The 27,535-nt window shown below is 40.9% G+C and overlaps 1 protein-coding gene across 1 annotated transcript; it reads right to left on the minus strand.

The window, feature by feature from the left end:
• Positions 1 to 455: 455 nt before the first annotated feature.
• PRLR (prolactin receptor) lies at positions 456 to 27,535 on the minus strand. The gene is made up of 12 exons (XM_065406286.1): positions 27,466 to 27,535; positions 26,534 to 26,666; positions 22,022 to 22,191; positions 19,812 to 19,978; positions 18,938 to 19,079; positions 17,002 to 17,131; positions 8,702 to 8,871; positions 6,368 to 6,537; positions 4,951 to 5,092; positions 3,961 to 4,060; positions 2,266 to 2,335; positions 456 to 1,478 (listed from the first exon to the last, which is right to left on the minus strand). Exons 1-12 carry the CDS (start codon positions 27,533 to 27,535, stop codon positions 456 to 458), a joined length of 2,487 nt encoding a protein of 828 aa, XP_065262358.1.

Consider the following 27,535-nt stretch of genomic DNA (forward strand, 5'->3'; position numbering starts at 1 on the left):
GAACCTGCAATATTTGGCTAGTTTTCATCAAATAATAGAAGAAATGCAAAGTTCAACAATTTGTTTACATTGTAGTTTTCCATGGCACATAATATCCACTTCCTTGTCCTTTCTTCCTAAATTGAAAATCTATTTTAATGATCTGAGGTTTATTTATTCTATTACATCAACCTACAAATCCCTTTTTTCTCTTTATTATAGACCCTTTCCAAGAAACCATGTCACATACTTTTGTTTTACTGTATATAACTATTAACAAAAGTAAATCTATAAATCACAATTAGAAAATGAAATAATTTGTTCTGCAATCAGCTAGTAGAAAACATAGAAAGGTGTGAGCTACAACTGAGCTTTAGTAGTGTAATTCTATGTAATCCACATACTAGAACATTCCATTTTAATTGCATTTAATTTACTCTGTAGTGTTACCTGAAGAAGGATAATCGAACTTTCAGTTAATTAAAGGAGCACATAAAGGAAGTTGGATCCAGGTAATCTAATCCACCAGTGTCTATTTTGCACTCACTTGGAGTTGTAAAACAATAGCTCATATTTTTCTCTGTTTGACTCTGTTGAAGGTTCTGAACAGATTCCTTTGGAGGTTCTTGAAACATAGGTGTGGTCTGAACTCTTGAAACTGGTATTATTACTAGAATGCTGTTGTCCACAACTCTTGAGACCTTTGCATATTCCTTGCTGGTTCCAGGGACAGTACAGTTTTCAGTTTTGCCACCATTTTCTTTCTGTTTCGGCAATACAGCTAACGCCCCGTCTTGGTTGACTTTGTGAATTTCTACATAATCCATTAGTTTAGCAGACAAAAAAGGTGACTTCTCATTGGGCAGCAATTGCATTCTGTCTTGGTCAGCTTTGGAATGCGAGCTCTCCACTTCTCCTTGCTTGTCCAGTTTTTCCTCACTGATAGTTTCAGTGGGTTTAGAATATTGTGACTGTTGATTTTCTTCATTTCCCCCCAAAATTGATGTAACATTCACATTCATGGTGCCAAGGGCTATCTTACAAACATCCGTAATGTTGTGGTAGGAGCATTTAGGAGTCTGATTGTTAGATAGCTGAGCTCCAGGCCACGTAGATAACTTTGTACTACCAATGCTAAAATAAGGTATTTTCCCTTTTAGGTCTGTGCTCTGAATTTCGCAGCTGCTTTTTCTTGCATTATTTTCTGAAATTTCACTGATATCTGGTGTTTGAAATGCTGATGGAGGGATTCTGGGCTCTCTGCTCCTGTCAGAGAGTAGGAAAGGGCTGTCACAGCTCCCTCTCCCTGAGTCGCTGTCTGTTTCCTTGTGTGTTGACTTCATATTTTTACTGGGATGACCTTTTTCATGACTTGGCATTAGTTGCTGATCCTCACTGTCATCTACCTCCAGAAATTCTACCAGTAGGTCCTCACAGTCTGATGTTGGAGGGAAGTCTTGGCAACCCAGAGCGCTCAAAAACTCGTCGGACCTCCCTGTCTGAGGGGATAACAACAATATACATTACAATCATATTTGTGGCTAACTGTAAGATTTATCTGTTGTTAGTATTTCTCTCCCACCCTGACTGAGACCGCAGTGATTAGTCTACGCCTATAACATGGAAAACGTGCTTGAATGCTGCAGTTGCTGTAATGTGTGCAGTTATACGGGTAAGGCTACACTAAACCTAACCTTGTTTTGGTGCAAAACATAGTGGGAGTCTACAAGCACCCATGTGAACCCCTTGTTCAGGGGCCAGATAGTCCCAAAACTTGTGCTTACGGCACACCAGGACCAGGGGAATCTAGTGATGACAATGGTACTAGGCAGCCAATGGGGTGGGGAGGGACAGGATGATGGAAGACTATGGCCCAGGCACCTCTTCTCCTCTGGACAGCAGAGCGTTGTGGGGAGCACATACTTTATCCTATTAAAAAAAGAGTTGACAAGAGTCACTCAGGCTTTAAGTGGCCCTGGTGCACCAGGAGGCATTATGATAGCTTCAGATACAATGCCTCTGAGAGTAACTGCTGGTACAAAACCCCTCTTCAAATACACTCTTCCCCCCCCAGTGAAGGCACTAGCTTAAAGGCATGTCCTGTCCATATTATCAACCTGGCCATTTTACTTATTCTTCAAACAAATTCAAGCTATAAAGTACCTAGGTAGGGTAAAGGCTTGTTCCAGTATTAAATGCAAATGCCATCCTTGTTGCGTTCATTATTACAAAAGCTTGGCAAAGTATGTAGCACGGAATTCCACTATATTCTTTAGTAATACCCACCTCTAGCAGATGTGTATCGAGTCCCTTTATCTTGGGCCCGGGGACTGGTGGTAAGATGCAGGCTACCATACTGAAAAAAACAAAGGCAGAGAACATAAGAAGTGAAGGCACAGACCCTATTGCCCCAATTGGTAGCCCATTTCGATACCAGTTCAGTTCAAACATTTCTAATGTATTTGATACCTTTCTTATTAGACCCAAGCCCACTGTGTGACGCCTTCCCAGGACAGTGTCAGCCAGGTATAGCTCAGTAAACATTTTTAAGTGCCTTACATATCTATACAGGAAAGGGAATAGTGCAAATACTGTGGTGAAGTTAATTACGGTACTTATAAACTGTAAGTGATATACATTGTCAGAATCACTTATTTCTATTATTACTAATATTTGGAATAGTACAGCACCTAACATCATTTTGGTGCTGAAATGCATCTATCTCAAGTGTGGAACACAGCAGCTGCAAACACCGTACAGCAACACTACACAACATTTTGGTGATGAAACTGAAGAAAAATGCACTATTCAACTGAAACTGAATGGAGTAATTAACATTCACTCTCATTGTAATCAGTGATTTTGGCAGAAGTCTTAAACTTCAAATAGTACGTCCAGGCCTCAGGCTAGTGTGCTTTTTCAATTGCTAAACTGTTCCTGTTCACAGGAGAATATTCTGAGGGCTTGTCTACACTTACAGCACAACTGTAGCACTTAGTGAAGACACACTACCTATGCTGATGAGAGAGCTTCTCCCATTGGTGTAGGTACTCCACCTGCCCGAGAGGCATTAGCTATGTCGACAGGCGAAGCCCTCCCAGTAACATAGCGCTGTCTACACCAGGAGTTCGGTCAGTATAACTGCCACACTTTGAGTGACATAGTTAAAGCGACATGCGTTTTTAGTGTAGACCAGGGCTCAGGCTCTAATGGCTAGCTAGTGTCTGAGCGGGTGGGAGGACATGGAGGGGGGCACAAGGAGCTTTCCCCCATGCAAGAGCCTGTCACAATCACAATTGCAATCTCTGTCTGTAGTTGGGGGAGCTCAAGGAATGCTTCCTTCAAACGCCCCCATAGTGCCCCAAAGGGAACAGGGAGGGATAGAAGGAGACAACCGCCAGGCACTTGCCCAAAGTTTATCACAGCACAACTCCCCCTGGGACAATGTGGTTCTGCAAAGCCCCGGCACAGGCACTGATAGGCACAATTGGTTCTAAATATCTATTCAAACAAAAAAGACTCCATGGTGAAAACAAACAACCAAACAACAAAAAAAGCGCCACCATTTCACTATGTCTCACTAGAAAAATAATATAAGTTACGCAGATCGCTTTGCTGCAGCACCTAACCAGCCAACACTATTTCCAGCACTGGGCACTTCACACTACTATGGTACCATGCGAAAAATAAACTAAAAGCCACAACAGAAGGCATACAGAAGTAGGAATACTCCATAACACGTTTGCCAAATGAACTAGGAAAAACTAAACAGGAAGCTCAAGGCTAGATTCTCAGTCAATGTAAATAGGCATAGCTCCAGTGACGTTAAATTTACTTCAGTTCAGGATCTAATCATTTCTTGATAAACTTCTAATAGACCATAAAAACAATGAAAAATTAAAACAAATATTAAAAGCTTATTTTTAAAGGTAATTAACTAAATCCTTTAGATTTAATACAAACAGTAAGGCAGTGACTTACCTAAAGCCTTTCAAAGCCATCATCCAGATAATGATTAAGCAAATGACAGATGATAATACAGCCACAAAGATCCAGACAATCACATCCTTCAACTCTATGTCTAGAAAATACAAGCAGGAATGCTTTAATTGCATACAGTGTAGCAGCTAAAAAGCGGGTGATAAAAATGTTGCAAATGGCACCTATCTTTAAAATGGGCCTAACCCCCAAACTCAGTTTTGTGGCTCGAGACCATCTCTAGTACATACTGATCTACTGCATCATATTAGTGCTTGATATTTAGGTGTTCTTCACCTGATGGCACAGCACAGGAAATAAAATGCCTAGGAGAAAAACCCTATCAGAGTAAAAAGTACACGAGGAGGGTAAATTTTGCCACAGCCAGATACACCAACACAGGACAGAAAAGCAAGGGCAGCATCTATGCCATGCATAAATCTATTTTTGTGAATAATTTAGCCATTTCATTGTCAAGTCCTGTATAATATAATTAATGAAATTATAGGGAGAGGGCAACTACTGGATGGCTTTGAGAATTTCTAATAGTACACGAAGCCTTATTCCTTTAGGCCAGTTCAAATACATCCCCTGTAGGCAGTGACTAAGAACTATTACCATCTGATGTTAATGGCTGTTTGGTGTCTTAGACAGTAATCTCAGTGCAGTTCGCAATGGACAAGTATCCACACATCAAAATCACTATATTAAAAGGCACTAAACAGCACCCTTGCTGGCAGATTCAGTGGAGTGGCCAATGCTTAAATGGGTAAGGAGAATGAACCACCTTCTTACTCAGAAGTAATCAAGGCTGAGGCAAATTGAGAACATGGTGTAGGGAAGCTGCCATTTCTGCTACCTTAGCAATGTTTTATCTGTCCTGTGGGTAATACAGGATTTCAGTCTTCAGGTCTGCTAGCGGGGCAGCTAACTAACGTACTAAATTCACTTCCATTTAAAAATAATTAATAAAAGGAGGATCAAATAACTCACCACTGGGGATTTGAATATAACTTTCTGAGCTCCATTCACTCCATTCTCCATGGTCCGGTTTGCAGTGTACCTGTGCAAGGTATTTCTTTCCTGGATTTAAACTAAACAACTTGTATTGTGTTTGTTGTCCAACAAAAATTGTCTGAAGAATAAAGAACACAAAACCCATAAAAATTGAGAACATAATAACGGCCAGACTGGGTCAGACCAATGGTCCATCTAGCCAATATCCTGTCTTCCAACAGTGGCCAATGCCAGGTGCTTCAGAGGAAATGCACATAACAAGGCAATTATTGAACAATTCATCCCCTGTCATCCAGTCCCAGTATTTGGTAGTCAGAGGTTTAGGGACATCCAGAGCATGGGGTTTCATCCCTGAGGCATTTTGCTATAAAAATTTTAGGCTATTTAGAAAGTTGACAAAGTAATGGGAGTGTAAAATGAACAGTACTGAAACTAGATAGCAACATAAGAATTTGCAATATGGGAACTGAATAATGGTCTATCTATTATATAGCCATTCTCAGTTTTCTAATATAATGCTGTGAGAAAGAATTTTAGCTCTAGTGCAATGTTTAAGTGAAACTATTGTGAAAACACACCAGGACTGGATCTCCCTTTTTCCCAAGTTTTATTTATTTTGGTTTATGAATGCGAAAAACAAGGAAGGATCCAGCAGATGATGAAGGTGATGGGGAAGCGGACGTCCTTTAGTGATGCGAGGTACTCAGTTAAAAAAAAATCATTCTGAATCGTTAATTTTGAAAATGTTAAACTTGAAAGGGTTTAGAGGATATTGAAAAGAGCAGCACAAGCCAACAGAGAGAGACAGCATTTTGGAGGAGCAATAGCTGACGGAGCACCAAAGATGGAACTCTGAGCGGAGCTCAAGTGAGTAGTGAAGGCAGAAGAAAGAGTTGTGAGCTTGGAACCCAAAGAAAATGTCCCCAGTTTTAAGGACAGGGAGAGGTAAAGGCTTGTGCATACATTGTCATTATATAGCCTGCCAATAGAATCTAATGATTATTTGCATGGATGGAAATAGTTTCAGATAATTTTACCACCGATTGTTACTGAGCTTTCTGTTAGCAATTTTATGTCTGTGGTTTAGAATAGATTACCATGGTGAACAACAACAATCAAACCCATATCTAGAACATGGTTAAACTAGGACTGACAATTTAAAGAGTATGGTAATACTACAGTTAATATACAGTCAAATATTTTTGCCACTGGTTACCACACAGAGGTATCTGAGATACCACTTTATTTTTTTCTCTAGGTGTGGGAAAATACTGTGATCTCTCATACAGCACTGTAGGGCAACTTTTGGTAATGCTGAATTTTTGATGGTGTCTGGTGTGTTACATTCATGGATATAATATAATTGAAAAGAGACCAACTAGCAAAATCTTACCTCCCATTCGTCCCCTTCTTCAGGTTTTAGTCGCAACTTATATTCAAGAGTAAGCCACCCAGATTTGACATCAGCCAGTGGAGGTGGATGCCATTTCAACAACAGATACGGTTTTCCATCTACTTGTTTTTTTACTTCTAGAGATAGGTTCACAGGAGGGTCTGGCTGAACTGTAAAAAGGGATAAAGGGTTTAAATCACCTTCGCTTTGCACCTTGGGAAGTCATTTACACTTCTGCAGAGTGGGTGTAAAATGCTATCAATTGGTGTAAGAAAAGTGAGTAGAGAATTCTAAATTGGTAGTGTTTTATATTCATCTGCTACATGCAACTGTCAAATTTTTTATATAACTCTTTCTGGTATTGTGAGAAAGGAGATTAATAATCTTTTGGAAATGCATGGTAGCACAAATTCGAAGCAATCAGAGTAGTTTATACATTGAGTTCATTTTGAGATTTGTAATATTATGAACTGATAACAATTAAAACTGAAAATTATTTTTTGCTGCATTATTGTTTGCTGTGTTACTGTTACCTCTCTCCCTCATAACCCTGAAGAGACAACATAGCTAGTGGGAGTACAATATAGTAAAAATCTATTGTCATGAAAGTCAGCAGATATATCTCTGAATGCACAAAAGTAGCAGATTTAAGTGATTAAGTAGGTAACATTTTACATAGTCACATCTCTCATAAAATTCAGAAAAAACAAGACCACAGTCTCCATGTGCATATGTAGTATTTAAAAATAATACATGAGTTGTTGGCCAGTGTCAACATTAAGGCATGTCTACACTAGAAAGAACTGAATCCAGATTCCAGCAAAAATCAGCAGCATTGCAGCTGCAGCATTTCAAACTGCTAGTGTAGACAGATTCAGGCATTTTTACCAATATGCCACAAAAACCTGCACTGAGTAAGTATTCATGACATGGTGGTAAAAATACCGTAGCCATGTCTACAGTAGTAGTACTTACACGCTTTCTAGCACCCAGGCAGCTACACCACTGCTGGCAAACTGGTACTAAATTTTTCTAGTATAGATGTACTCTTAAACACTCTTTCCCATGAAATAAACTGAATACTTGCCCAGAGTTACTTCTCTCAGCAAAAGCCGGAGAAGAGAATGATCCTCACACCATGACCCAAAGAGCAACTGACTCAGGCTCTATTGGACCTGATGGGAAAACAAATTCCAGAGTAGAGGACACTCTCTATTGATAACACCATACCCCCAGACATTCAAATCTAGGGACTGTTAGTGGGAGTATCAACTTGACCTCAGCTTCTGTAGTGGCAGAATTGAAATGGTGTTTCCCAGGGTTGTATTTGGTACATGTACGTGTGATATATGGTATGTGCGTTGACACGCAAATAATATCAAATGCCATTTCTGTCCTGTTTTCCACTTCTGGGGCATTCAGGAAATATAGCAGGTAACAGAAAATTAAAAATGGTCAAAGACTTGCATGGAATGTAACCACACAACTAGAGCTATCTGAATAACCAATTTTCTGTTCAATTACCAAATGAAAAATTGGAAAAAAAAGAGTTGTTATGGGTCAACTCAAAATGAAAATGGTTTGAATTTTTTGGTGAAATGAAATGTTGAAAAAAGTTTTGTTTCGGGTTGACCAAAATGTTTTAATCAACCCAAAACTAAATGTTTTATTTCAATGTTGAGGTTTTAAAAAAATATTTAATTTTTTTTCAAAATAAAATTGAGGGAAATTCAGAAATGTAACATCTTTCAGAAACTAAAAGTCAAAACATTTCATTTTGGAAATGCTGAAACAAACAATTTTGATATATCCAAGCTTTTTTTAAATATTTTTTCCAACCAAAACAATTTGCAGAAATTGACCTGAATTTGCAAATTGTTTTGGTCAACCCAAATCTGCATTTTTGGGTGAAAAATGGGAAAAAAAGGAATCTCCATCCTTAGAGGTTTTTAAGGCCCGGCTTGACAAAGCCCTGGCTAGGATGATTTAGTTAGAGTTGGTCCTGTTTTGAGCAGGGGGTTGGACAAGATGACCTCCTGAGGTCTCTTCCAACCCTAATCTTCTATGGTTCTATCAAAAAAGGTTTAGTATGAAAAAGTCATCCAGCTCTTAAAATAACATCGATTAAAATCAGTGCAATTTTAAAAATTTGTTATTTCTGCACACTGGAAGGAGGCCATATGCATTTGTCAGCAGTTTTACCTTAGATGCCACATTGCATGGGTATATATTTTTTACACATTAACTGGGTCCTGAACACTGGATCTGAAAGCCCATGCACTTTGGATCAGTTTGCCTCTGGCTCCACTGTTTAAAAAAGTCTTAATGTCTTACCTATGTAAGTCACATCCACATATTGAGGTTCAGAGATGTTACTTCCCATCTTATTGGTTGCCTTTATGGTGATATTATAGATTGCCCAGAGTGAGGTGTGCTTTTTATCAAAGTAACAGGAATTGGGGCCTGCAGTTCTGTAATCTGGACATTCATTGATTGATTTGTCTCTGAAATTAAAGAAACGTAGTGATCAGGAAATATACAGAATAAAGCACATGAATTTTACTACTATCAGTACTACTTACTTAGGACTGGATATCACCCACTCATGCTCTGGGGAACAGGAAGAAGGCATAAAATGCTGATCCAGCTCAGGGGAGCAATAAGGCAGGATTCATCCCCAGTGTTCAAAAATGTGCAGTAGGCCCTAGATACTGAGATGATCTGCACACCATGGCCCCCAAAGAGTGTGTTCTATCAGCTGTGTGTGGGAGTGTTCAGCTGGGTAAACACTGCAGGGGGTTAGCTGGTTTTCTTTCAGAACAGCAGCAAAGTGAGTCCCACTGCATGCCACCTGCCTCTGCCAAGTGCCAGGTACTAGGTGGCCTTGGAAAAATCTTTTAACAAGCCTACTAAATACTAAATAATTCAAACATTCATTTCCCCCCCAAATTCATTTTATATCTCTGATATACCTTCAACATCTGTTTTGTGCATCTCTCCCCCATACCCAAAACCTATTATGTGTCTTTCACCCTCTGCCCCTCAAAAATCCAGTTTGTGCCTCTCTTTATTTCCCCAGTAATATATTTATTACTATTCCCAGACTGAGGGTATGTCCACACTAGAGCTGGAAGGTGTAAATTCCAGCTCCAGGAGATGTACCTGTGGCTAGCTAGTGTGACAGATTTATGTTACCAATCTGCCTGAGGCGTTAGGTGATTAGCCTGAGGCCGCAGGATTGTTAGGGGAGGAGATGAAGGAGCACACCAAGTGACTAAATTTTAAAGCTTTATTAATAAAATAACAGCGGTGAGTGACGGGTTTACCTCCATGTTACTTAGAAGAAGGAAAAAAGTGTTAGTGCCCGAGCCCTAACCCATTTTTATACTTACACACGCACAACCCAAGGCTGGCCAAGCCTGGGTGTAATGGAAGAAGAAGAGGGGGAAGGGTAGATGAGAGTTTTGTTTTGTGCACAGGCCGTTTAGGGTTTGCTGTTAATTTTTAATTTGCTTTAGCTTTTAGGAAGGTTTTAAGTTTGGGCTTTTTTGGGGGGCATTTTGTTTAGGGACCTTTGTTTCCCGTGCTTTTTGTACCAGTTTAAACCGGCCTTTTGTGGCTTTTTAAGCTTTTTTAAAACACACCAGCTTTAAGGACGCGAAACTGTTGGTTTTTTTTTTTTTTGCTGGCCTTTACTGTTTTACTAGTTTTTGCAGCCCCTGCAGTTTTGTTTAGCTGAATTTTTTTTTTTTTTTTTATGGCTGGTTGGGGTTGGAATTTAGGCCCCCGTTTTTTTTGGCAGGCAGCCGAGAGTTGGTTGTGTGCCATGGCCTTGGGCTGGAGATAGAGTTTTATTTTTGGAGCTAGCTGGAGCATCGAGTTAACCTATTCCCTTCTTCCTTCCTTCCTTTATGGCCTTTTGTAACCTGCAAAGGAACCTCTCACTCCACACTCACACCTTTCCCTTTCCGAAATACCTTGCAATACCTGCAACAGCGTTAGCAACATACAATGCTGATTTGCCTCCCCAGGGGACCCCCTGAGGGAGGGGGCCATTGGGTTGTGACAGTCCCCCCCTTGGCCCCTAATCAACATTTTGTTCTGAGGGATCACCACTTAGGTTTTTACCCTTTCTCTGACACGGTGGCTAGGGTTACCGTTGGCCTTTTACATAAACAGCAATATAGCACAAATAAAATTGTTAGGGTGGCAACAATTGCATGCACTAGCCAGTAGTGGCTTTTGGCTTTATTAGAAACATAGCATAACACTTTTTTTTGTTGGCATAGATGCCCCATTTGGATGGCTGTGGCAAAGGCAGCTTTTTTTAGATTAAAAAAAGTGCTGTAACACTGTAAAGGAGGAGGCATTTGTCTGGAACGTGGTTAGTTGTTTTTGGGTGTGCATTAACGGCAGGAAAACATTGGGTGTGATTTATGAAAAATTAAACACAACATAGTTAGAAACATTAACAATACTTTGAATAACAGCGGGCCAATGCACTAAAAATGTTTGCGTTTTAGATTGTAACAGCAAGTTGAGAGGCACTTTGGGCTTGGTGTTTTTTTAAACACACGCTGAGGTATTGGTAAACAGATGTGCCTTAGTGGGGGCATATTTTGATGCCTTTCCTTTTTAGCAGCTGTGTTGACCCACCTTGTAAAAGTGGCTTGGCATTGCCCTTGTTTTACACATTATTTGAGGGGGTTTTATAGGTTATAGCTGCCAGGTGTTGCCCTTTGCAATTTATATGTGCTGATAGTTGGGGGCTGTAGTTAGCACATACAGCTTAGCCGTGTTATTGGGCGGAGCCACCTTTTACACATTGCGATGGACTACGGTTTTAGAGGCAGCCTTTTTAAAGGCCTGGTTGGATTTTTATACTGGGGCCCACCCTTTTTTTATGGGGCCAACGGCCGTGAAGAAGCAGGCTATGCCTGTGCACTTTTAATTAGTGAGTTTTTAGGAGTAGCGAAAAGGCTATTGTTTTGGGGGAATTTTTGAGTGGGAATGGATTTTTTTGGGCCAGGCTTTATGGAGCAAATTTTTTTGGATGCTATGAATTTACTGGGTTAAATATTGTTGGATTTGGGAGCACACAGAATTTTAAGCTAGTTGGTTTTTGGCCTTAATTATGGTTTTAATTAATTTTTGCAAGGTGTTTTGCATGTGGAGGGCCAATTTGGCACTATGTTTGAGGGTGGAGGTGGCCACTGTAAGGTGGGTAAGATTTGCACTTGTGACCAGCCCCATGACCTTTTAAAATTGTTTTAACCGCTTGTTTTTTATGGCCCGCTGCTGAATATTTTAAATATTGACTGCCGAATTAGCCCCATTCCACAAGGAGCTTACTAGGGTTTGCCTTTTTTGGGGGGACAATATTTGGGTAAGGAGGGCAAGTTGGAGGGTGACCCCCCCCCCCGGTACAATTGGGAAGGAAGGCTGGGACTTGGAAGCGTTTTAGAGGCAAATAAATGTTTAAAGCTTTTAAAGTGGCATTATGGAGGATTTACCGTTGAGTGGCTGCCTTTTATTTGGTGGCTGGTAAAATTTGCCACCACTGCTGGTGGGGGTGTGGGGGTGAGGAGAGACGTGGAGGTGCTTTTTTAGTACCATTTTTTGCAGACTGGGGGCTAAGCGGAGGAGGATTATATTGCAATGAAGGATTTTGCAGGCCTGAAGCAGCAAGAACGGTTTTACCACTTTTGTTTGGGATGTTTTGGGGCTTTTGCTATTACTCCAGGTTTTGTTAACAAAGCCAAAGGGAAAGAAAAGGGACAACATAAATGCACCTATTTGGGGAAATTGAGGCACATGTGAAAACCATTTAAATTATTAGTTATTTTGTTACATCCCTTTTTAATTTTTGTTGTGGATGTTGTTTGCCTGGTTTAGGAGGTTACAACAACAATATTGCGTTTAGGGATTAGGGATTGCTATTACTTGTTAAAGGGTTTTTTATTTTGCTTTAGGCCATAATAGGAGGAACAGGGTTTGTTTTTATTGGATTTAGGGTTTGGGGTAGCCAGAAGGATTTTATGTGCAATATGGGGAGTGGGCTAACTTTTTATATTTTTGCTTTTAGAGCCTGTTGGTGTGCAATTTTGATAACAATTTTTTTAATTAAAAGGTTTGGCCTTACTATGCTAGAAACATACTGCATTTATTTGTACTGATAAGTATTAAACAGTGATTTTTTTTTGCTTTAGCAAGTGTATTAAAATCTTAGTGTTTTTTAGTATTACCCAAAACATTTTGTGTTTTAAGGTGGACAAAGCAAGTATTTGCCTTTTAGTACATTTTATGTGAAATAGCAGTATGATTTTTTATTTTTATTTGTTTTTGTATTAGGCTGTTTTGTAGCTGGGACAGGGAGCTTAATTTATTTTTAATTATCTTTAGGTTTATAGTATTTATAATTTTTGCTTTAAAACCAATTTTTTTTAATATGGTGTGTGCTACCTGAGGATGTTTTTTGCAGCATTTGATACACAACAGTGCTAGCAACAAGACAAACAACACAAGACAAAACATAGAACACAAAATACAATTTTTATTATGACAGTAGATTTATGGTATTTTGGGTTGCTTTTTAGCTGGTATTAGCTTTTTTTGGGTTTTTTTGAAAGACCAAAAAAAAAAAAAAAAACCCCAAAAAACCCAACCGTATTTTTACCCCTTTGGGGGTGTCAGATTATTGCTTAAAATATATATATATTTTTACAAATACCCTTGCTGATTGCAGGCATTACAGAGGAATTACCCGCTTATTTCTTTGTGTTTGTTTTATAGGCAGGCCAGGTTTTAATGGCTTTTACCTTCATTAGTTAGGTAATTTGCATTAATACAGACACTTTTTGGCTTGCTTTTGGATTTAAAGCCATTAGCAGCTTAGAGACTTTGTTTTAAAAGGGACACAATTAACTTTTACCAGAGTTCTGATTACTTTTAACTTTTTAATTTTTGCTTTTAAAACATTTGAAAAAGAAAACACAACCTATTGTGGCTTTTTTTGGAGCCCTAATAGGATTTTAATTAAGTAGTATGGTATGTTTTTGCATTTTTTAACCCCTTTTATAATATACATTGCACATGTTTTGGGGAAAATGCATTTTTTATAATTTAATTTTTAGAACATTAGGCATATTAATTTTTATATAAGGTGTAATTGGTTTTTTTTTGTGCTTACAGAAATTTTATGTACCTTTAGCAAAGTGACAGTTTGATTACACAGAGCTACTTTAAGGCTTAGTGTGGGGCACTGTTTTTTTTTTGTTTTTGTTTACTACAGCTTTTATTTGCCATTTTGTTACCAAAAAAAAAAAAATTTAGATTTTTATTTTTATTTTTTTTGGCTTTGACTGCCCTGCTGCAGCCATGACTTTGGTTTTTATTTAAAAACATTTTAAATGTTCAGAGGGGTAGCCGTGTTAGTCTGGATCTGTAAAAAGCGACAAAGATACGTCTATTAGTCTATAAGGTGCCACAGGACTGTTCGTCATTTTAAATTTTGTAAAGCATTAAGTTAACCCCTTAAGGGTTAAATGTTAAATACCAAAGCCAAACAACACTTTAGTTATTTGTGTTTGGCCAAAACCATTTTTTGGTTTTGCAACTTTGAATGAAAGATTTAAATGGATTTTAGTGGTATTATTTAAAAACAAAACCAATTTATTTTATTTTTTAAACACCCCTTGCACTGCTTTAATTTTTATATAGCTGTACAGAGATTACATGTATATACATTTGGGGGCAGTTAAGTTTTAATAGACACCCCTTAAGTTTTTTTTAGCAAATTTGACTAAATTGTTTATACATTAGTGATTTAAATTAGATTGTTTTTTTGCCTGGCTTATTTATAGAATTTTTTTTGGAAAAGGACCCATTTTTTTTTAGAATGGGTGCAAAGAAACCAAAAAAAAATTTTTGAACATTTTTACAATCTTTAATTGTTTAGGTTTTTTTTAGCATTTATAGAGTTAACTTTTTTAATTTTTTTTTAAAATTACTTACTTATTTTTTAACACGATACCTTTATTAACTTAGATTTTTCTATTTTAAGTAGTGTTTTGGGGATTTGAAATTTTGATGCCTGTATTTACTGCTTTTTTTTACTTTTGCCACTATGCCCTTAGGGCTTTTAACCCGTTTTTGACTATTTTTTATTGGTTGCCTGCCTGCTTGTTTAGGCCCGATTTTGCTTTTTTTGCTGATTTTTTTTTTTATGGGCACAGGCTTTGTTTTATTTCCAATTTAGCAAGGAGGGCGGGCTTTTTAACTAGCCCCCACCTCTTTTGGTTTTTTTTTTTTTAAACAATATTACTTACAAGGGTTACCCGAGTTATTTTTCGTGAGGCTTGCCACCTGGACAGAAAGCACGGCCAATTGGCGTTTTAATTGTTTATTTATTTTTTATGGCAGACACACTGCCGTTGCGGCGTATGCTGAGCACAAATGGTTAAATTTTTGAAGATTTTTTGAAGGACCCGTACTTGCTTAGCCAGTGCTTTTAGGCGGTGCATTTTGCTTTTTTTGCCTGGAAGTTTTGTTTTAAGACCCTGCAACTTGTTTTGGGCATGGGCTTGGGTTGCTGCCTGGTTAGTAATTTGCGCTTTTAATTGATTAATTTTTACTAGTTGTTGGGTGCACACTGATTTTTTTTTTAACCTTTTTTTTTTGTTTTGACAATGTTTGATATCACATGGCTGCTGCAGTTTATATTAATTTTACAGCTGCCCCTAGGTTTTTACCCTTTTGCTTTTTATACTTGGCATACAGGCTTAATAAATTCTGCCAAGAATGCACACTTTTTTGAAGCTTTGTGTCGGAACCCCAGGGATTGTATTTTACCTTGGTGAGAGCCCTCTCCAGCCGGGATTGGTCCTCACCCCTGTGTGAAAGAGGCAACTGAGGTTTTGTTGCCCCTTTTGTAGCTCGGGCATTAGGACCACCAACCTTTTGTGACACCAGCAGGCCGGGCAGCGGGACTTTCGTGTTCGCGCTGCCTATTGCCCGTGCGTTCAGCCCTGACCCCACCGTGAATGCCGCCGTTGTCCACGACTGCGGGACACCCAAGTCCGCAGTTGAACCCTTTTGTTTTTTAAGCATGTTGTTACAACTTGTTGGTATTGCTTTTACAATTTTTTTACTTACTTAAGATTTTATGCTGCCCAAGCGGGCACCAGGGCTTACAATGTTACCCCACTGGGCCAGAGGGAGGGACGCTAAGTCTTTTTTTGTTACCACCGAGGGTTTATACACCCCATGCAAAAACCCCTCCCAGGGGCAAAGCGAGAAACCCTACGTTTTTTTTTATGTGCAGTTATGCTACGGTTGAGGATATATGCACCGAGGATTTTACCGGCGTGGAGAGAGGATTGCTAAGCTTTTTTTTATTGCCATTGGGTTGTAACACTAGTGTGCTAAAAATAGAAGTGTAGACACAGCAGCGCAAGCAGTGGGAGGAGCTAGCTGCCCCACATACGTACTTAAAGTATTGATGGGATCATACTTGGGGCAACTAGCTCCTCCTACCATTCGTGCCACCATGGATGCACTTCTATTTTTAGTGCGCTAGCTCGATCAGAGCTAGCATGAGTATGTCTCCTTAAGTTGGAATTTACCCCTTCCAGCTCTAGTGTAGACATACCCTAATTAGGGGTGGGGGAGGAGGTCCGTGACTGCAGGAAGTGTGTTCGTTTCCCAGCTCCCTCTAAGAAGCAGGAAGATGAGCATGTGGGCTCCACGCTTTGTCTCTCACTGTTTGACCTGGTGTCTGCACACTTCCTGAATGAGCCTGCTCTCAGCAGACAGCTACACACTCCAACATTAAGTTAGCTCATTGCTCAAGCATGAGCAATGCTGGGACAAGCCAAAAGTAGCTCGCTCCTCAGAACTAAACAAACATATTGAATAACTTTTTATTCATAAATTTTTGAAGATTGACTCTGGTGCCAGACACTTGTATCTCTGGATTGCCCTTACCATGATCATATTTTGTGTCGCTCTACCCTACCATTGTCTATAGATCTCTGTGCGAAAGGCTCGATATAAAGATGGTAATTTTAAAAACAGGTAATTTTGGGTGGCCTTGTGTCTCAGGAGCCCCTTCGCCAAAGGACCCCAAATTTGTACCACAAACTGTAGCCCGGGCCTTATAGTGGCATAGCAGTTTTCAAGGCAATCTGGCGAAGACTGTCAGAATATCCCAGACAGACAAGGTGGATGAGGTAATATCTTTTATTGGACCAATTTCTATTGGTGAGAGAGACAAGCTTTTGAGCGTACACAGAGCTCTTCTTGTCTCTCTCACCAACAGAAGTTGGTCCAATAAAAGATATTACATCACCCACCTTGTCTCGCTAATATTCTGGGACCAACATGGCTACAACAACACTGCATAGAATATTTCAGTGCATTTTGAAAGAGTGGCTTTAAACAGAAACCCTGCTGCAATCTCAATTATGAAGTTGCTACTGCTGCTTCCTAATACAATTAATTTTTACAAAAATCTTAAATTACTTTTTACTCTCCAGATAATTAACTACAATTTAAGAACAAATGAGAACTCAGGTTCTGTAAACGTACATAAGATAAAATAATAAGCCACAGAATAACTATCCACAGCTTCTTACCCCTCCTTGCTGTAGAGCAGAGTGTAGTTGGTAGGAAGTCCTCCATCTGAGCCGGGCTTCCACCAGCAAGTAAAAGTTTCCTTTTCTGGAGAACGACACCTCAGTAGCTCAGGCTTTCCAGGGGGCTGCCCTGTAGAAATGCATAAATTATTTAGTTAATAAACTTAACTGTTATACAGTACACTGAATAATATCAATCCTGAATTTATAAATTATTGAGAGGTACCCAGGGCCGGCTCCAGCATTTCTGCCGCCCCAAGCAAAAAAAAAAAAAAAAAAGCCGCGATCGCGATCTCGGCGGCAATTGGGGAAAAAAAAAAAGCCGCGATCGGCGGCGGCAGTTCAGCGGCAGGTCCTTCGCTCCTAGACGCAGTGAGGGACCTGCCGCCCCCGAATTGCCGCAGGTGCCGCCCCTCTCCCTTGGCTGCCCCAAGCACCTGCTTGTTAAGCTGGTGCCTGGAGCCGGCCCTGGAGGTACAGGACAGTCAGACTTAGGTATATTTACTGTACAAGAAAAAACATGTTTTCACTTCTACATCAGTAGAGAAGGAAGGAAGGTCCAGTGGTTAGCGCACTAGACTAGGCCTTGGGAAATCTGGGTTGATGTCTGTGTGGTGCAGGGACATGGTGTGTGACTTTGGGCAAGTCACTTAGTCAATCTGTGCTTCAGTTCCTTGTACGTAAAAATGGGGATAACAGCACTGCCCTCCCTCGCAGGGATGTTGTAAGGATAAATACATTAAAGTTTGTGAGGGGCTCAGATACTGTGGTAATGGGGAACATCTGAGTTCCTAAGGTACATACACTCTAGATATGTTTGTCTATCTTCAGATTATTCTATATAAACCACTTTAAAAAAGGACACTTTAGTTCTCTACTCATCATCCCAAAACTCTGTTAAGAAAAACAAAAAACAAATCAGCAAAAGAAGTCTAGCTGATTAAGCTGCATTTTCCTTCCAAGTGTTTGCCCATGTGTGTCTTCTCGCCAGTGTTGTCCTTTCTCTCCTGCAGCCCCAGACCAGGCTGAGTTGCCTTTAAGGGATAAGAAAAAGGAAGCACTTATGTGTTCCTTGCTTAGTGACCTCATACATGGTACTTAGAGACCTAAGCTACTTGTCTGATCACAGCCAAAGAAGATTTATTGTGACCTGTTTGGTGTCTCACTGATGTTATTAGAGACTCAAACAAAAAACTTACAGCAGGACAAAGGTTAACACATCAAGTAGCATGATGCTGATTGAAACACTGCACTAAGTAAGGCTGTTGTGATTGTGCACGTGAGGTGAATAATGGTCTCAAGCTATTGAGAATCTTTGTTTTTCAATTCTTGAGATTGGGACCTTTAATTTTCAATGCTCCAAAGTGCCTAAAAGTCAGTTCTGAAAATAGGACTTACTTAGGCTCCTTAGTCACATGTGAAAATTTTAATCATTGCCAACACGTTCCATGTCAAGACATGAAAAATATAATTAATAAAACAGCAGAGGTGACTAGCAGCAACAACATGGCTAAGGAGTTTGGTAACAAGATCTGAGGTCTATCATATTTAGGCCACCAACAAAAACCCACACCAGGTTGGTAAAAAATTACCATATTATGGTGAATGCAGTTTCGTGCCCTGTCTGAAATGAGCTGATGATTTCAGTCCAGTTCCCAGTTAACAAATGGCCAAAGCCTGCCATCACAATGTCATTAAATAGCACCTGTAGTTGTCAGTCTCAACAATGAGGCCAAGGACTAATGGACCAGGAAGACTGAACAACCGTGTCATACCTGGATATTATCAGGGTTGCACTGCTGCTCTCTCTTGTACTGTACATTTCCTGTGTATAGAGGACATTAGTATTCAGGGCTGCTACATGGGAACATTTCACAAACACTGGAATCACCGAAATTTTAAAAGGAAATTAACAGAAGGATTGTCAGCCACTCACCATTGGGGATCTGAATGTAACTTTCTGAGCTCCATTCACTCCATTCTCCATGGTCTAGCATGCAGTGAACCTGTACAATGTATTTCAATCCAGGATGTAATTTAAACGCCTTATAATGTGCTTGCTGTCCAACAAAAATAGTCTGGAGAGGAATCAAAAATATAGAAACCATAAGGAACTGGGGCATTTTTCTATACAAATCATGAAGTGAAATCCTGGTTTCATTAAGTCAATGTGAGTTTTGCCATTGACTTCAGTGGGAGCGGGATTTCACCCACAGACTTTAAAGAATGGGCACTACAAAGAAGTAAGAGTGAAATCCTGACCCATGGAAGTCAATGGCAAATCTCCCTTCAATGAGACCAAGATTTCTTCAGGAGTCTAGAACATATGGCTTATTTTGGATTTCTGAGGACCAGTTTAGTTTTCACTCATTCCAATATTAGCAACTCCACTTCAGATGTCAGAGCAAGAGAAATATAGCCCTGCTGCTCACTGAGCCAGCTTTTCACCAAATCTGACTCCATGATGTAAGGAACATATGAAGTGTGATATTTTCCCTAGTATCTCTGAGATAGACACGTTCAGGATAGCCACTGCAAGGAAAATCTACTGTACTCTCAGTCTTGTAGTCAGTTTCTCTCTCTTGTATGTAGTTCTTAGGACAACAATGTACATATCTGGAATTCTTACTTTCTCTCCCTCCAAACCACAGAAATACTCTCCTCTTTTTAATGGTCATATTTGGATAGCCTTACTTGATTACCCTGACCCTGGTCAGACACCACAGTGTATATAATATCAAGATATAAAGTTCAGATATATGAACTAGAGAAAAGAGAACATTCACTATGAAAGTTTGCCATTTCCTTACCTCCCACTCTTCCCTTTCTTCAGACTTTAGGCGTAATTCATAATGAAGTATAAGCCAACCAGATCTGACATCAACCAATGGAGGTGGAGACCACTTTGCCCAAAGATACAATATCCCAGCTGACTGTATTACTTGCAGAGACAGGTTTATAGGAGGATCTGGCTGAACTGTACAAATGAAAGATCAAAAACTGAAATCACCAAAGAAGCCTCCTATTATCGTCTAGTATTTTAACTTATTTGCTTCAGGAAGCATCCATTTACATTAAATAAGAAAAGCCAATCAAAAAGACAACAGGGGTTTGGAATAGTCCAGTAGCTCTCTGGCTTCCTTTCTCTCTTTTTGAGTATGTTTGAACTGGCTGTTGACTTGCCACAGTATTGCTCATGTTCCTCTTACACTTTCTGCTGAATCTGTCAGGCAACAGAAACGTATACTTGCATAAAACTATACATGTTTTCATAGAATGAAACCGTCTGGCCTGATAATAGACTGAGTATCTTTATATCAATATAATATGTACATTCGGTAACACACTGAAAGCAGGATGATGTTAGGAGTGTGGGTCGGAGCCCCTACCGCTTTGAATGTAATATTTAAGGTATGAGTGTAAAATAAACTAAAGAGCAGGGCTCGCAATTCTCTAATATGGGTCTAATTCAAAATACTGTACTAGTAACACTTCCGACGGGGCTTAAGGAGCCACCAGGAACCTCTGTACCTAGAAAAGTAAGGTCTGTCCCTCGCTAGTATGTTTCAGAAGAAGGTGCCTAGGGTTACCTCATGGCAGCAGTGGGCAATAATTCCTGTGTTGTGAAAGAGACATTGATCTTTGAGACTTTGAGCCAGGACATGTGACTGGGACTAAAAAAAAAAAATTCAGCTCTCTTGCAAATCATACCTTTAATACAGTAACTAACAGAAACATTTACCCCACAGAGACATAGTACTAGTTATGAAACACAAGTCAGGAAGAACATGATTTAGCTTTCAAAATTCTGACTGAGTTTTCGGGGCTAGCAGCTAGAAAAATATCTTTACATTTGTAAATGGAGCAAAATTTGATCAGAAGACACTGAGATAAAATAACCTAGTCTGATATATTTAGAATCTGAATTGTTATGGAATTGCATTAACTGTCAGCAAACCATTGGGAAAACATGAGCTAATTTTAATTAAACCTGGTGCCAATTTATCAGTCAAAATTAATACGATTTATTTATTTATAAATAATACACACATCATATGGTTTTCAGACACATACATATTTAAAATGAATGCACATGATCTGCTGATCAATGCCATTCTTACAAGGCTCCCTCACCATCAAATTAAGACGTTTCACAATCAGCAGTTTCAGGCTAAAGTTTCAGAAACAAGATGGCATAGTTCGGAACTTTAAGTGTTAAGTACTACATTTAAGAAGGAAAAATCAAATGCAGAAAATGGGGAATAACTAGCTAAGCAGCTGTACTTCAGAAAAGGATCTGGCGGTTATAGTGGATTGCACACTGAATATGAGCCAACAGTGTGATGCAGTTGCGAAAAAGACAAATCGCATTTTCTGGTGTGTATTAACAGAAGTGTCGTATGTAAGTCATGGGAGGAAATTGTGCCATTCTACTCAGCGCTGGTGGGGCTTCAGCTGGAGTACTCTGTCCAATTTTGGGCACCACACTTTAAGAAGGCTATGAACACACTGGAGAGAGTCCAGAGAAGAGCAACAAAATTGATAAGAGCTTTAGAAAAACATGTCCTATGAGGAAAAGTTGAAAGCAATGGGCACTTTTAGTCTAGTGACAAGAAGGTTTAAGTGGGACATGATAGCAATCTTCAAATATGTAAAAGATTGTGATAAAGAAGACGGCTCTGTGTGTCCACCGAGGGTAGGACAAGAAGTAATTGGCTTAGTTTGACGCAAGGGAAATTTAGGATGGATGTTAGGAACATTTTTTTCTAAGGATCGTTGAGAACTTGAACAGATTACCAAGGAGGTTGTGGAATCCCCATTTTTGGAGGTTTTTAAGAACAGGCTAGACAAACATCTGTCGGGATGGTCTATGTATACTTGGCCTTGCCTCAGCACAGAAAGATGGATTAGATGACCTCTCAAGATCCCTTCCAACCCTACCTTTCTATGATTTCTCTGATTCTATGATTCCCAGCTCCTGCCTATCTCCACTTTATTTTCTGTTTCCCCCCCCTCTTACCTATGGAAGTCACGTCCACATAATGAGGGTTAGAGATGTTACTTCCCACCTCATTAGTTGCCTTTACAGAAATGTTATAAGATGTCCAGAGATTGGTGTGCTTTTTGTCAAAGTAACAGGAATTGGGACCTGCAGTTCTGTAATCTGGACATTCATAAATTTGTTCTTTTCTGAAATTAAAAAATGAAAAATGATCAGTCATCAGGAAATTAAGTAAAGCATCTGATTTACTAATAGTGGCCACAGTTCAGCAAAACACTTTAACAGACACTTAACTTTAAGCATGTATGCACTCCTGTCACAGCACAGCACTTAAGTACATGCTCAAGTCCCATTAATTTAACTACTTTGCTGAACTGGAGCTATCTTTACTAGAACTATGCAGGGCTAGAACTTGTCCTCTGTTCTTTTAGAACTAGTAATTATATAGGTCATAACTAAATGTATGCTATTAAAATGGAGGAGGAGATGGTTTGCCTGACATGGAGCCATAAAACAGAATATTATAGAGGACACCAAAACACTTCTAAAATGTTTAAGAACAAGAAGTTAGAGGCAAATCAAAGACAGTCACTTGGTTTAAAGCAGAGGTGAAAGTAAGCCGGTCCGGTCTGGCGTACCAGCAAGAGCCAGTACGCCGTGCCAGACCGGACTGGCTTCCCCAGGCTCGCGATTTAAAGGGCCCGGGGCTCCCTGAAGTGGCCGGATCCCAGGGCCCTTTAAATTGCCTCCCAAGCCCCACTGCTGGAGCCCCGGGGTAGTGACATCGGCAATTTAAAGGGCCCGGAGCTCTGCTGCGGTAGCGGTGGCCAGAGCCCTGGGCCCTTTAAATCACCCCTGAGCCCCGGGGCTCCCAGCCGCCTCTGCAGCTGGTAGCTCGGGGGTGATTTAAAGGCCCTGCCTCTTCCGGTTGAGGCCACGCCCCTTCTGGTTGAGGCCACGCCCCTGCTCAGGACTCCGGCATACCGGTAAATCCTTTAACTTACTTTCACCCCTGGTTTGAAGACAGCATGTTGTCAAATATTTTCTTTACATATTTCCACCTGAAAGTCTAATTACTTAGCATTATGATAGAGGAGAATTTTTTATTACTTTAATCAGGTCAGTTCTGCCTGCAGACAAGAAGATGCCTTGTCTAATTTTTAATGTTATAATCTCATTAAAATAAAAAATTATCAGTTCATTATACCTAACTCTCCTATTTCTTATAGGTGCTTTTGGCAATTGCATTATTTTGCATTCATTTAGTGCTAGATTGTGTGACTGACATACAGACTGGTACAAGAGGCCATAGAAAGCTGCACCAATGTCTAGAGGAACACTGGTTGAGATGATGACCCAGGAGGCAAATCTCTCCCATAGCTGTGCCATGGGGCATATTGGTTCCCCTGGTGTGCTGCCTTGCTCCATGGACCAATGATGGGAAGGAGCAGGGCTATGGCCCTGTAACCTCCCCACCCCTATCCAGTTGGGAACCAGTTCCTGCTGCTCACAGGGAAGGATTGAGATCTGCCCTCACGCAGTAGCTGGGAAGGGTTCTTGTGTTCCCCATGGTCTTACATAAGCACAGATCAGTGTTGGGCCCTTAGTCAGTATATAATCAAAAGTGTCTGAGAGATGTGTGTAAAAGCAAAAAAGAGCATGACCTTCATTCCATATTATAAGAGTGAATTTTAGTGCTTGTGAAAGTGGTGCAGGATTGAGAGCCCCAGAGAATGAAGCCCACTTTTTATGTACAGATCAGGTACAACACGGGGAACAGCAGTGAAAGCAATTACTCTCACTACTCTGTCAAACTGCCTCTATGGTCTCTCTGCAAAGACTACCAATATGTCTACCATTCAGTGACAACTGAGATGGTGGTTTCTGTGACACAGTCACTTGCCCATTACTATTATTACTGGTCAATCTCATTCCCCCACCTGTACAAGTAATTTAGGATCTTCACACAAGTATGTCCAAAGAAAGAACCCTTAAATGGAGACCTGACAGACAGCATGAATATACTGAGCCACTGAAGCGAAATGTAAATGACAGAAATGTGAATTTAGAACACATTCTCTTTATGTAAACTAACTTCAGATTCTGTCTTTATTAATCAGAAAAGATTCTGCTTTCAGTGAAGTTACCAACATCAGTAGTGACTTGGGAGTGACTACAGCTCCTCTTGCACATAGGGAACATGCATTTGCACATCTCGTGCTTTTATTTTCACAAGCACAGATGTCTAATTCATGCTTAAAATAAACCTCACTTTTACATAGTTCTTAAATAATATCTGTTACAACCTAGACCAGTTCTGCTTTTGGAATGGACAACACTGTCTGCGTGACCGGATCCAACCCATTGAATCCCATGTGGTGCTAAGTTCTCTGGGTAGTGACTGGACACTGTTCCTAACTCTGGGTCTCAGGTGCATTCCCTGATGCAGACCCCATGTCTGACACCCTTCTTGGACAGTAGGACCCTGCAGTCCAGCTGCCTAGAACCTGGAACTGGTGCCTGAGCCCCCCCAGTTATTTAGACATGTTCCCCTCAGAGACCACCTGGCTGTGGGAGCTCTGGTTTCAAGTTCGCCCTCTCAGGGACAATGTCAGTGCTTATTTTGTGCCAGGGCTTGCCACATCAGTTATGAAAGTACAAAAAATTCCTTGAGCCCTGGCACCTAGTTGCTTGAGCCTCAGCACCTCTTTCATTGCAAATTAAGCACTGGACAATGTGGCAGTAAAGCAAAGGAATTCTTACACATGCACACACAGATCTATGGAAAACAAACTTCTCATTTCATCCCCTTTTGTGAGTCCCTGGGTTTGGTCCAAGTCCTTTAGTGAAGGCACTCCCACTGGCTGTGTCTTCTGTTCCTGGCAGTGAAATTACTCCCTTTGCTTAGAGAAACACCCTTTTAAAAAACAGATTCTGTCTCTCTTTGGTCAGGTGGACTAACTACAGCTCTCCCAGCCATGTGCGTAGACCAGGGGAATGTCAGCCCTCTCCCCACAGACAGATTTATGTGTAGAGAGTTCATTCAAAGTCAATGACACAGCTGAAGCAACCTCATTGTTTCTCCAGGGTAGAGCTATTTAATGTTGATGGGTTTGTAACAGCTTTCCAAATACAGGTTCCCCACTAATTGTCAATTTCCAGCTACCAAAAGGAACACTCAAAGCCATACTAAAGATTACATTCAAAACAGAGTTTGAAATACAAGTATTCATAAAACAAAAATGAAATCCACAAATCGACATGGACATATTCCCCTTGTAGTGAGGCGACCTGGCTCCCAGACGCCCCAGAGAGGGACGAGCCCCTCTGGTTGCCAAAGTGGGCGGAGCCACTGGAGCCTGCGCCCGCCCCCCAAAGGTCAAAGCGCAGAACCGGAAGTATAAAAGCCGCATCCCAGGGCTCAGAAGCTGCCTGGCCGCCGGAGAAGCCAGATGCTGGGGAGACTCCTGCAGCCTGTGACCGACCCGAGGACTGGCCATACCAGTCAAGGCCTGATGGCAACCAGACCCCAGAGAAGCTGTTAACCCTACTGGAGAGAAGTGACCCAGAGGAGCTGCCAAGCCTACCGCTCGCCGAGTACTCTGAGGAGCCCATGGTCCTTGATTCCCTGGAGGACACCGACCAGATGCAGGTACTGCTAGAGGGGGAGGTAGGAAGTAGCCCGGGGGCAGCCGACCCTAGTCTGGCTGCGGCACACCCAGAGCCCATGTCAGTGTATTGTGGCCAGGATCCCCACTGACACAGCAGCAGGCTGCCTGCTGCTGTTAGGGCCCTGGGCTGGGACGCAGTGGAGTGGGTGGGCCTGCGTCCCCCCTGCCACCCCACTTACGGGTGGCAGTCTCCCCCTTGCCCCAGATGCTCAGAACCAAGAGTCTGGGTTTTTGATTCCTGAACTAATTGCTCAGCCCCTGCCTGAGGGCCTGAGCTCCAGATTGTGTGTTGCCCCACCCTGACCCAGGGCCTGGGCTTATTCCTGAACTAGTTGCTCAGCCCCTGCCTGAGGGCCTGAGCTCCTGTTTGTTTGCTGCCCCGCCCTGACCCAGGGCCTGATACTGAACTATTTTGCTCAGCCCCTGCCTGAGGGCCTGAGCTCCAGCTTGTGTGTTGCCCCGCCCTGACCCAGGGACTGGGCTTATTCCTGAACTAGTTGCTCAGCCCCTGCCTGAGGGCCTGAGCTCCAGATTGTGTGTTGCCCCGCCCTGACCCAGGGCCTGGGGCCTGATATTGAACTATTTGCTCAGCCCCTGCCTGAGGGCCTGAGCCCTTGACTATTTCCTGTCTCACCCGGCTAGTTCCCTGACTCAGCAGACCTCAGTAGTGAGGCAGCCTGGCTCCCAGCTGCCCCAGAGAGGGGTGACCCTAACAAAACCCCTCTACACCCCTATTCTGTCACAACACCTTCGTCATCTGATAATTACCTGCAATTTAAAGACAAGTGAGAGTTTGGGGTCTGTAAATATATATGAAGCAAAGTAATAATCTACAGAATAATTATCCACAGCTTCTCACCCTTCCTTGTTGTAGAGCAGACTGTAGTTGGTAGGAAGTCCTCCATCTGAGCCAGGCTTCCACCAGCAAGTAAAGGTTTCCATTTCTGGAGAACGACACTTCAAAACCTCAGGCTTTCCAGGAGGTGATTGCTCTGGGGAAGTGCAGAAATCAGCCTAGTTAATAAGCTTTACAAATATCATACATTACACATTTAGGTAGTACTGACGGTGAGGTGTAAGGAGATGATCGATTCCATGGATTGGATACAGTACACAGTGTAAAGGCAAACCTGAATGTGTGAATTACTACTACATAGAATCCAATAGTATTTAAAAACAAGTCTTTTTAAAATAAAGAACACATTGGTCAATAATCTCTAAGAAAAAAGTGTATTCAAATTTGCATACATGTGCCTTCTCCTTCTAAGCTTATTTATTACTTTAGTAAAGTTCCAGGCCACTTTTTCATTAATGTTGTTATTCACATTTTCATGGTGACAAGTCCTAAGAAGAATGAAGGGGAAGGGACAGGTGTCTGTCAATACTATCTCTAAGGGTATGTCCACTCAGCAACTAGACTCCTTGGGCTCTAGGACTCTGCAAGGTGGGAGGGTCCCAGAGCTCAGGCTCCACCCCGAGCCTGGAAGTCTACACAGCAATGTGAAACAGCCGCACAGCCCGAGCCCCATGAACCCAAAGCAGCTGGCATGGGCCAACCACAGGTTTTTCTTTGCTGTATAGACATCCCTAAGTTATCACTTACTGACCCTAAAACTTTCACAAGAGTAAATCAAGCCATTTTCAAAATCTCTGTACAGGAGTTCTTAAGAGAATTGATCATTTGAAGTTGTATAGGTTCCAATGAGGATCAGGATAGCCAGGATTTATCGTCAGAATTTTCTAAACAAACTGCTTTCGGGAAAATAATGTGCTGTATAGTTTTCTACTTACCATTCAAACACTCTATGTTCAGAAAAAGCAGCAAAATAAATCTAACTGATGATGCCAAGTTTTGCTTCAT

This window comes from Emys orbicularis, chromosome 6 (genome assembly GCF_028017835.1).
Source record: "Emys orbicularis isolate rEmyOrb1 chromosome 6, rEmyOrb1.hap1, whole genome shotgun sequence".
Classification (NCBI taxonomy): Eukaryota; Metazoa; Chordata; order Testudines; family Emydidae; genus Emys; species Emys orbicularis.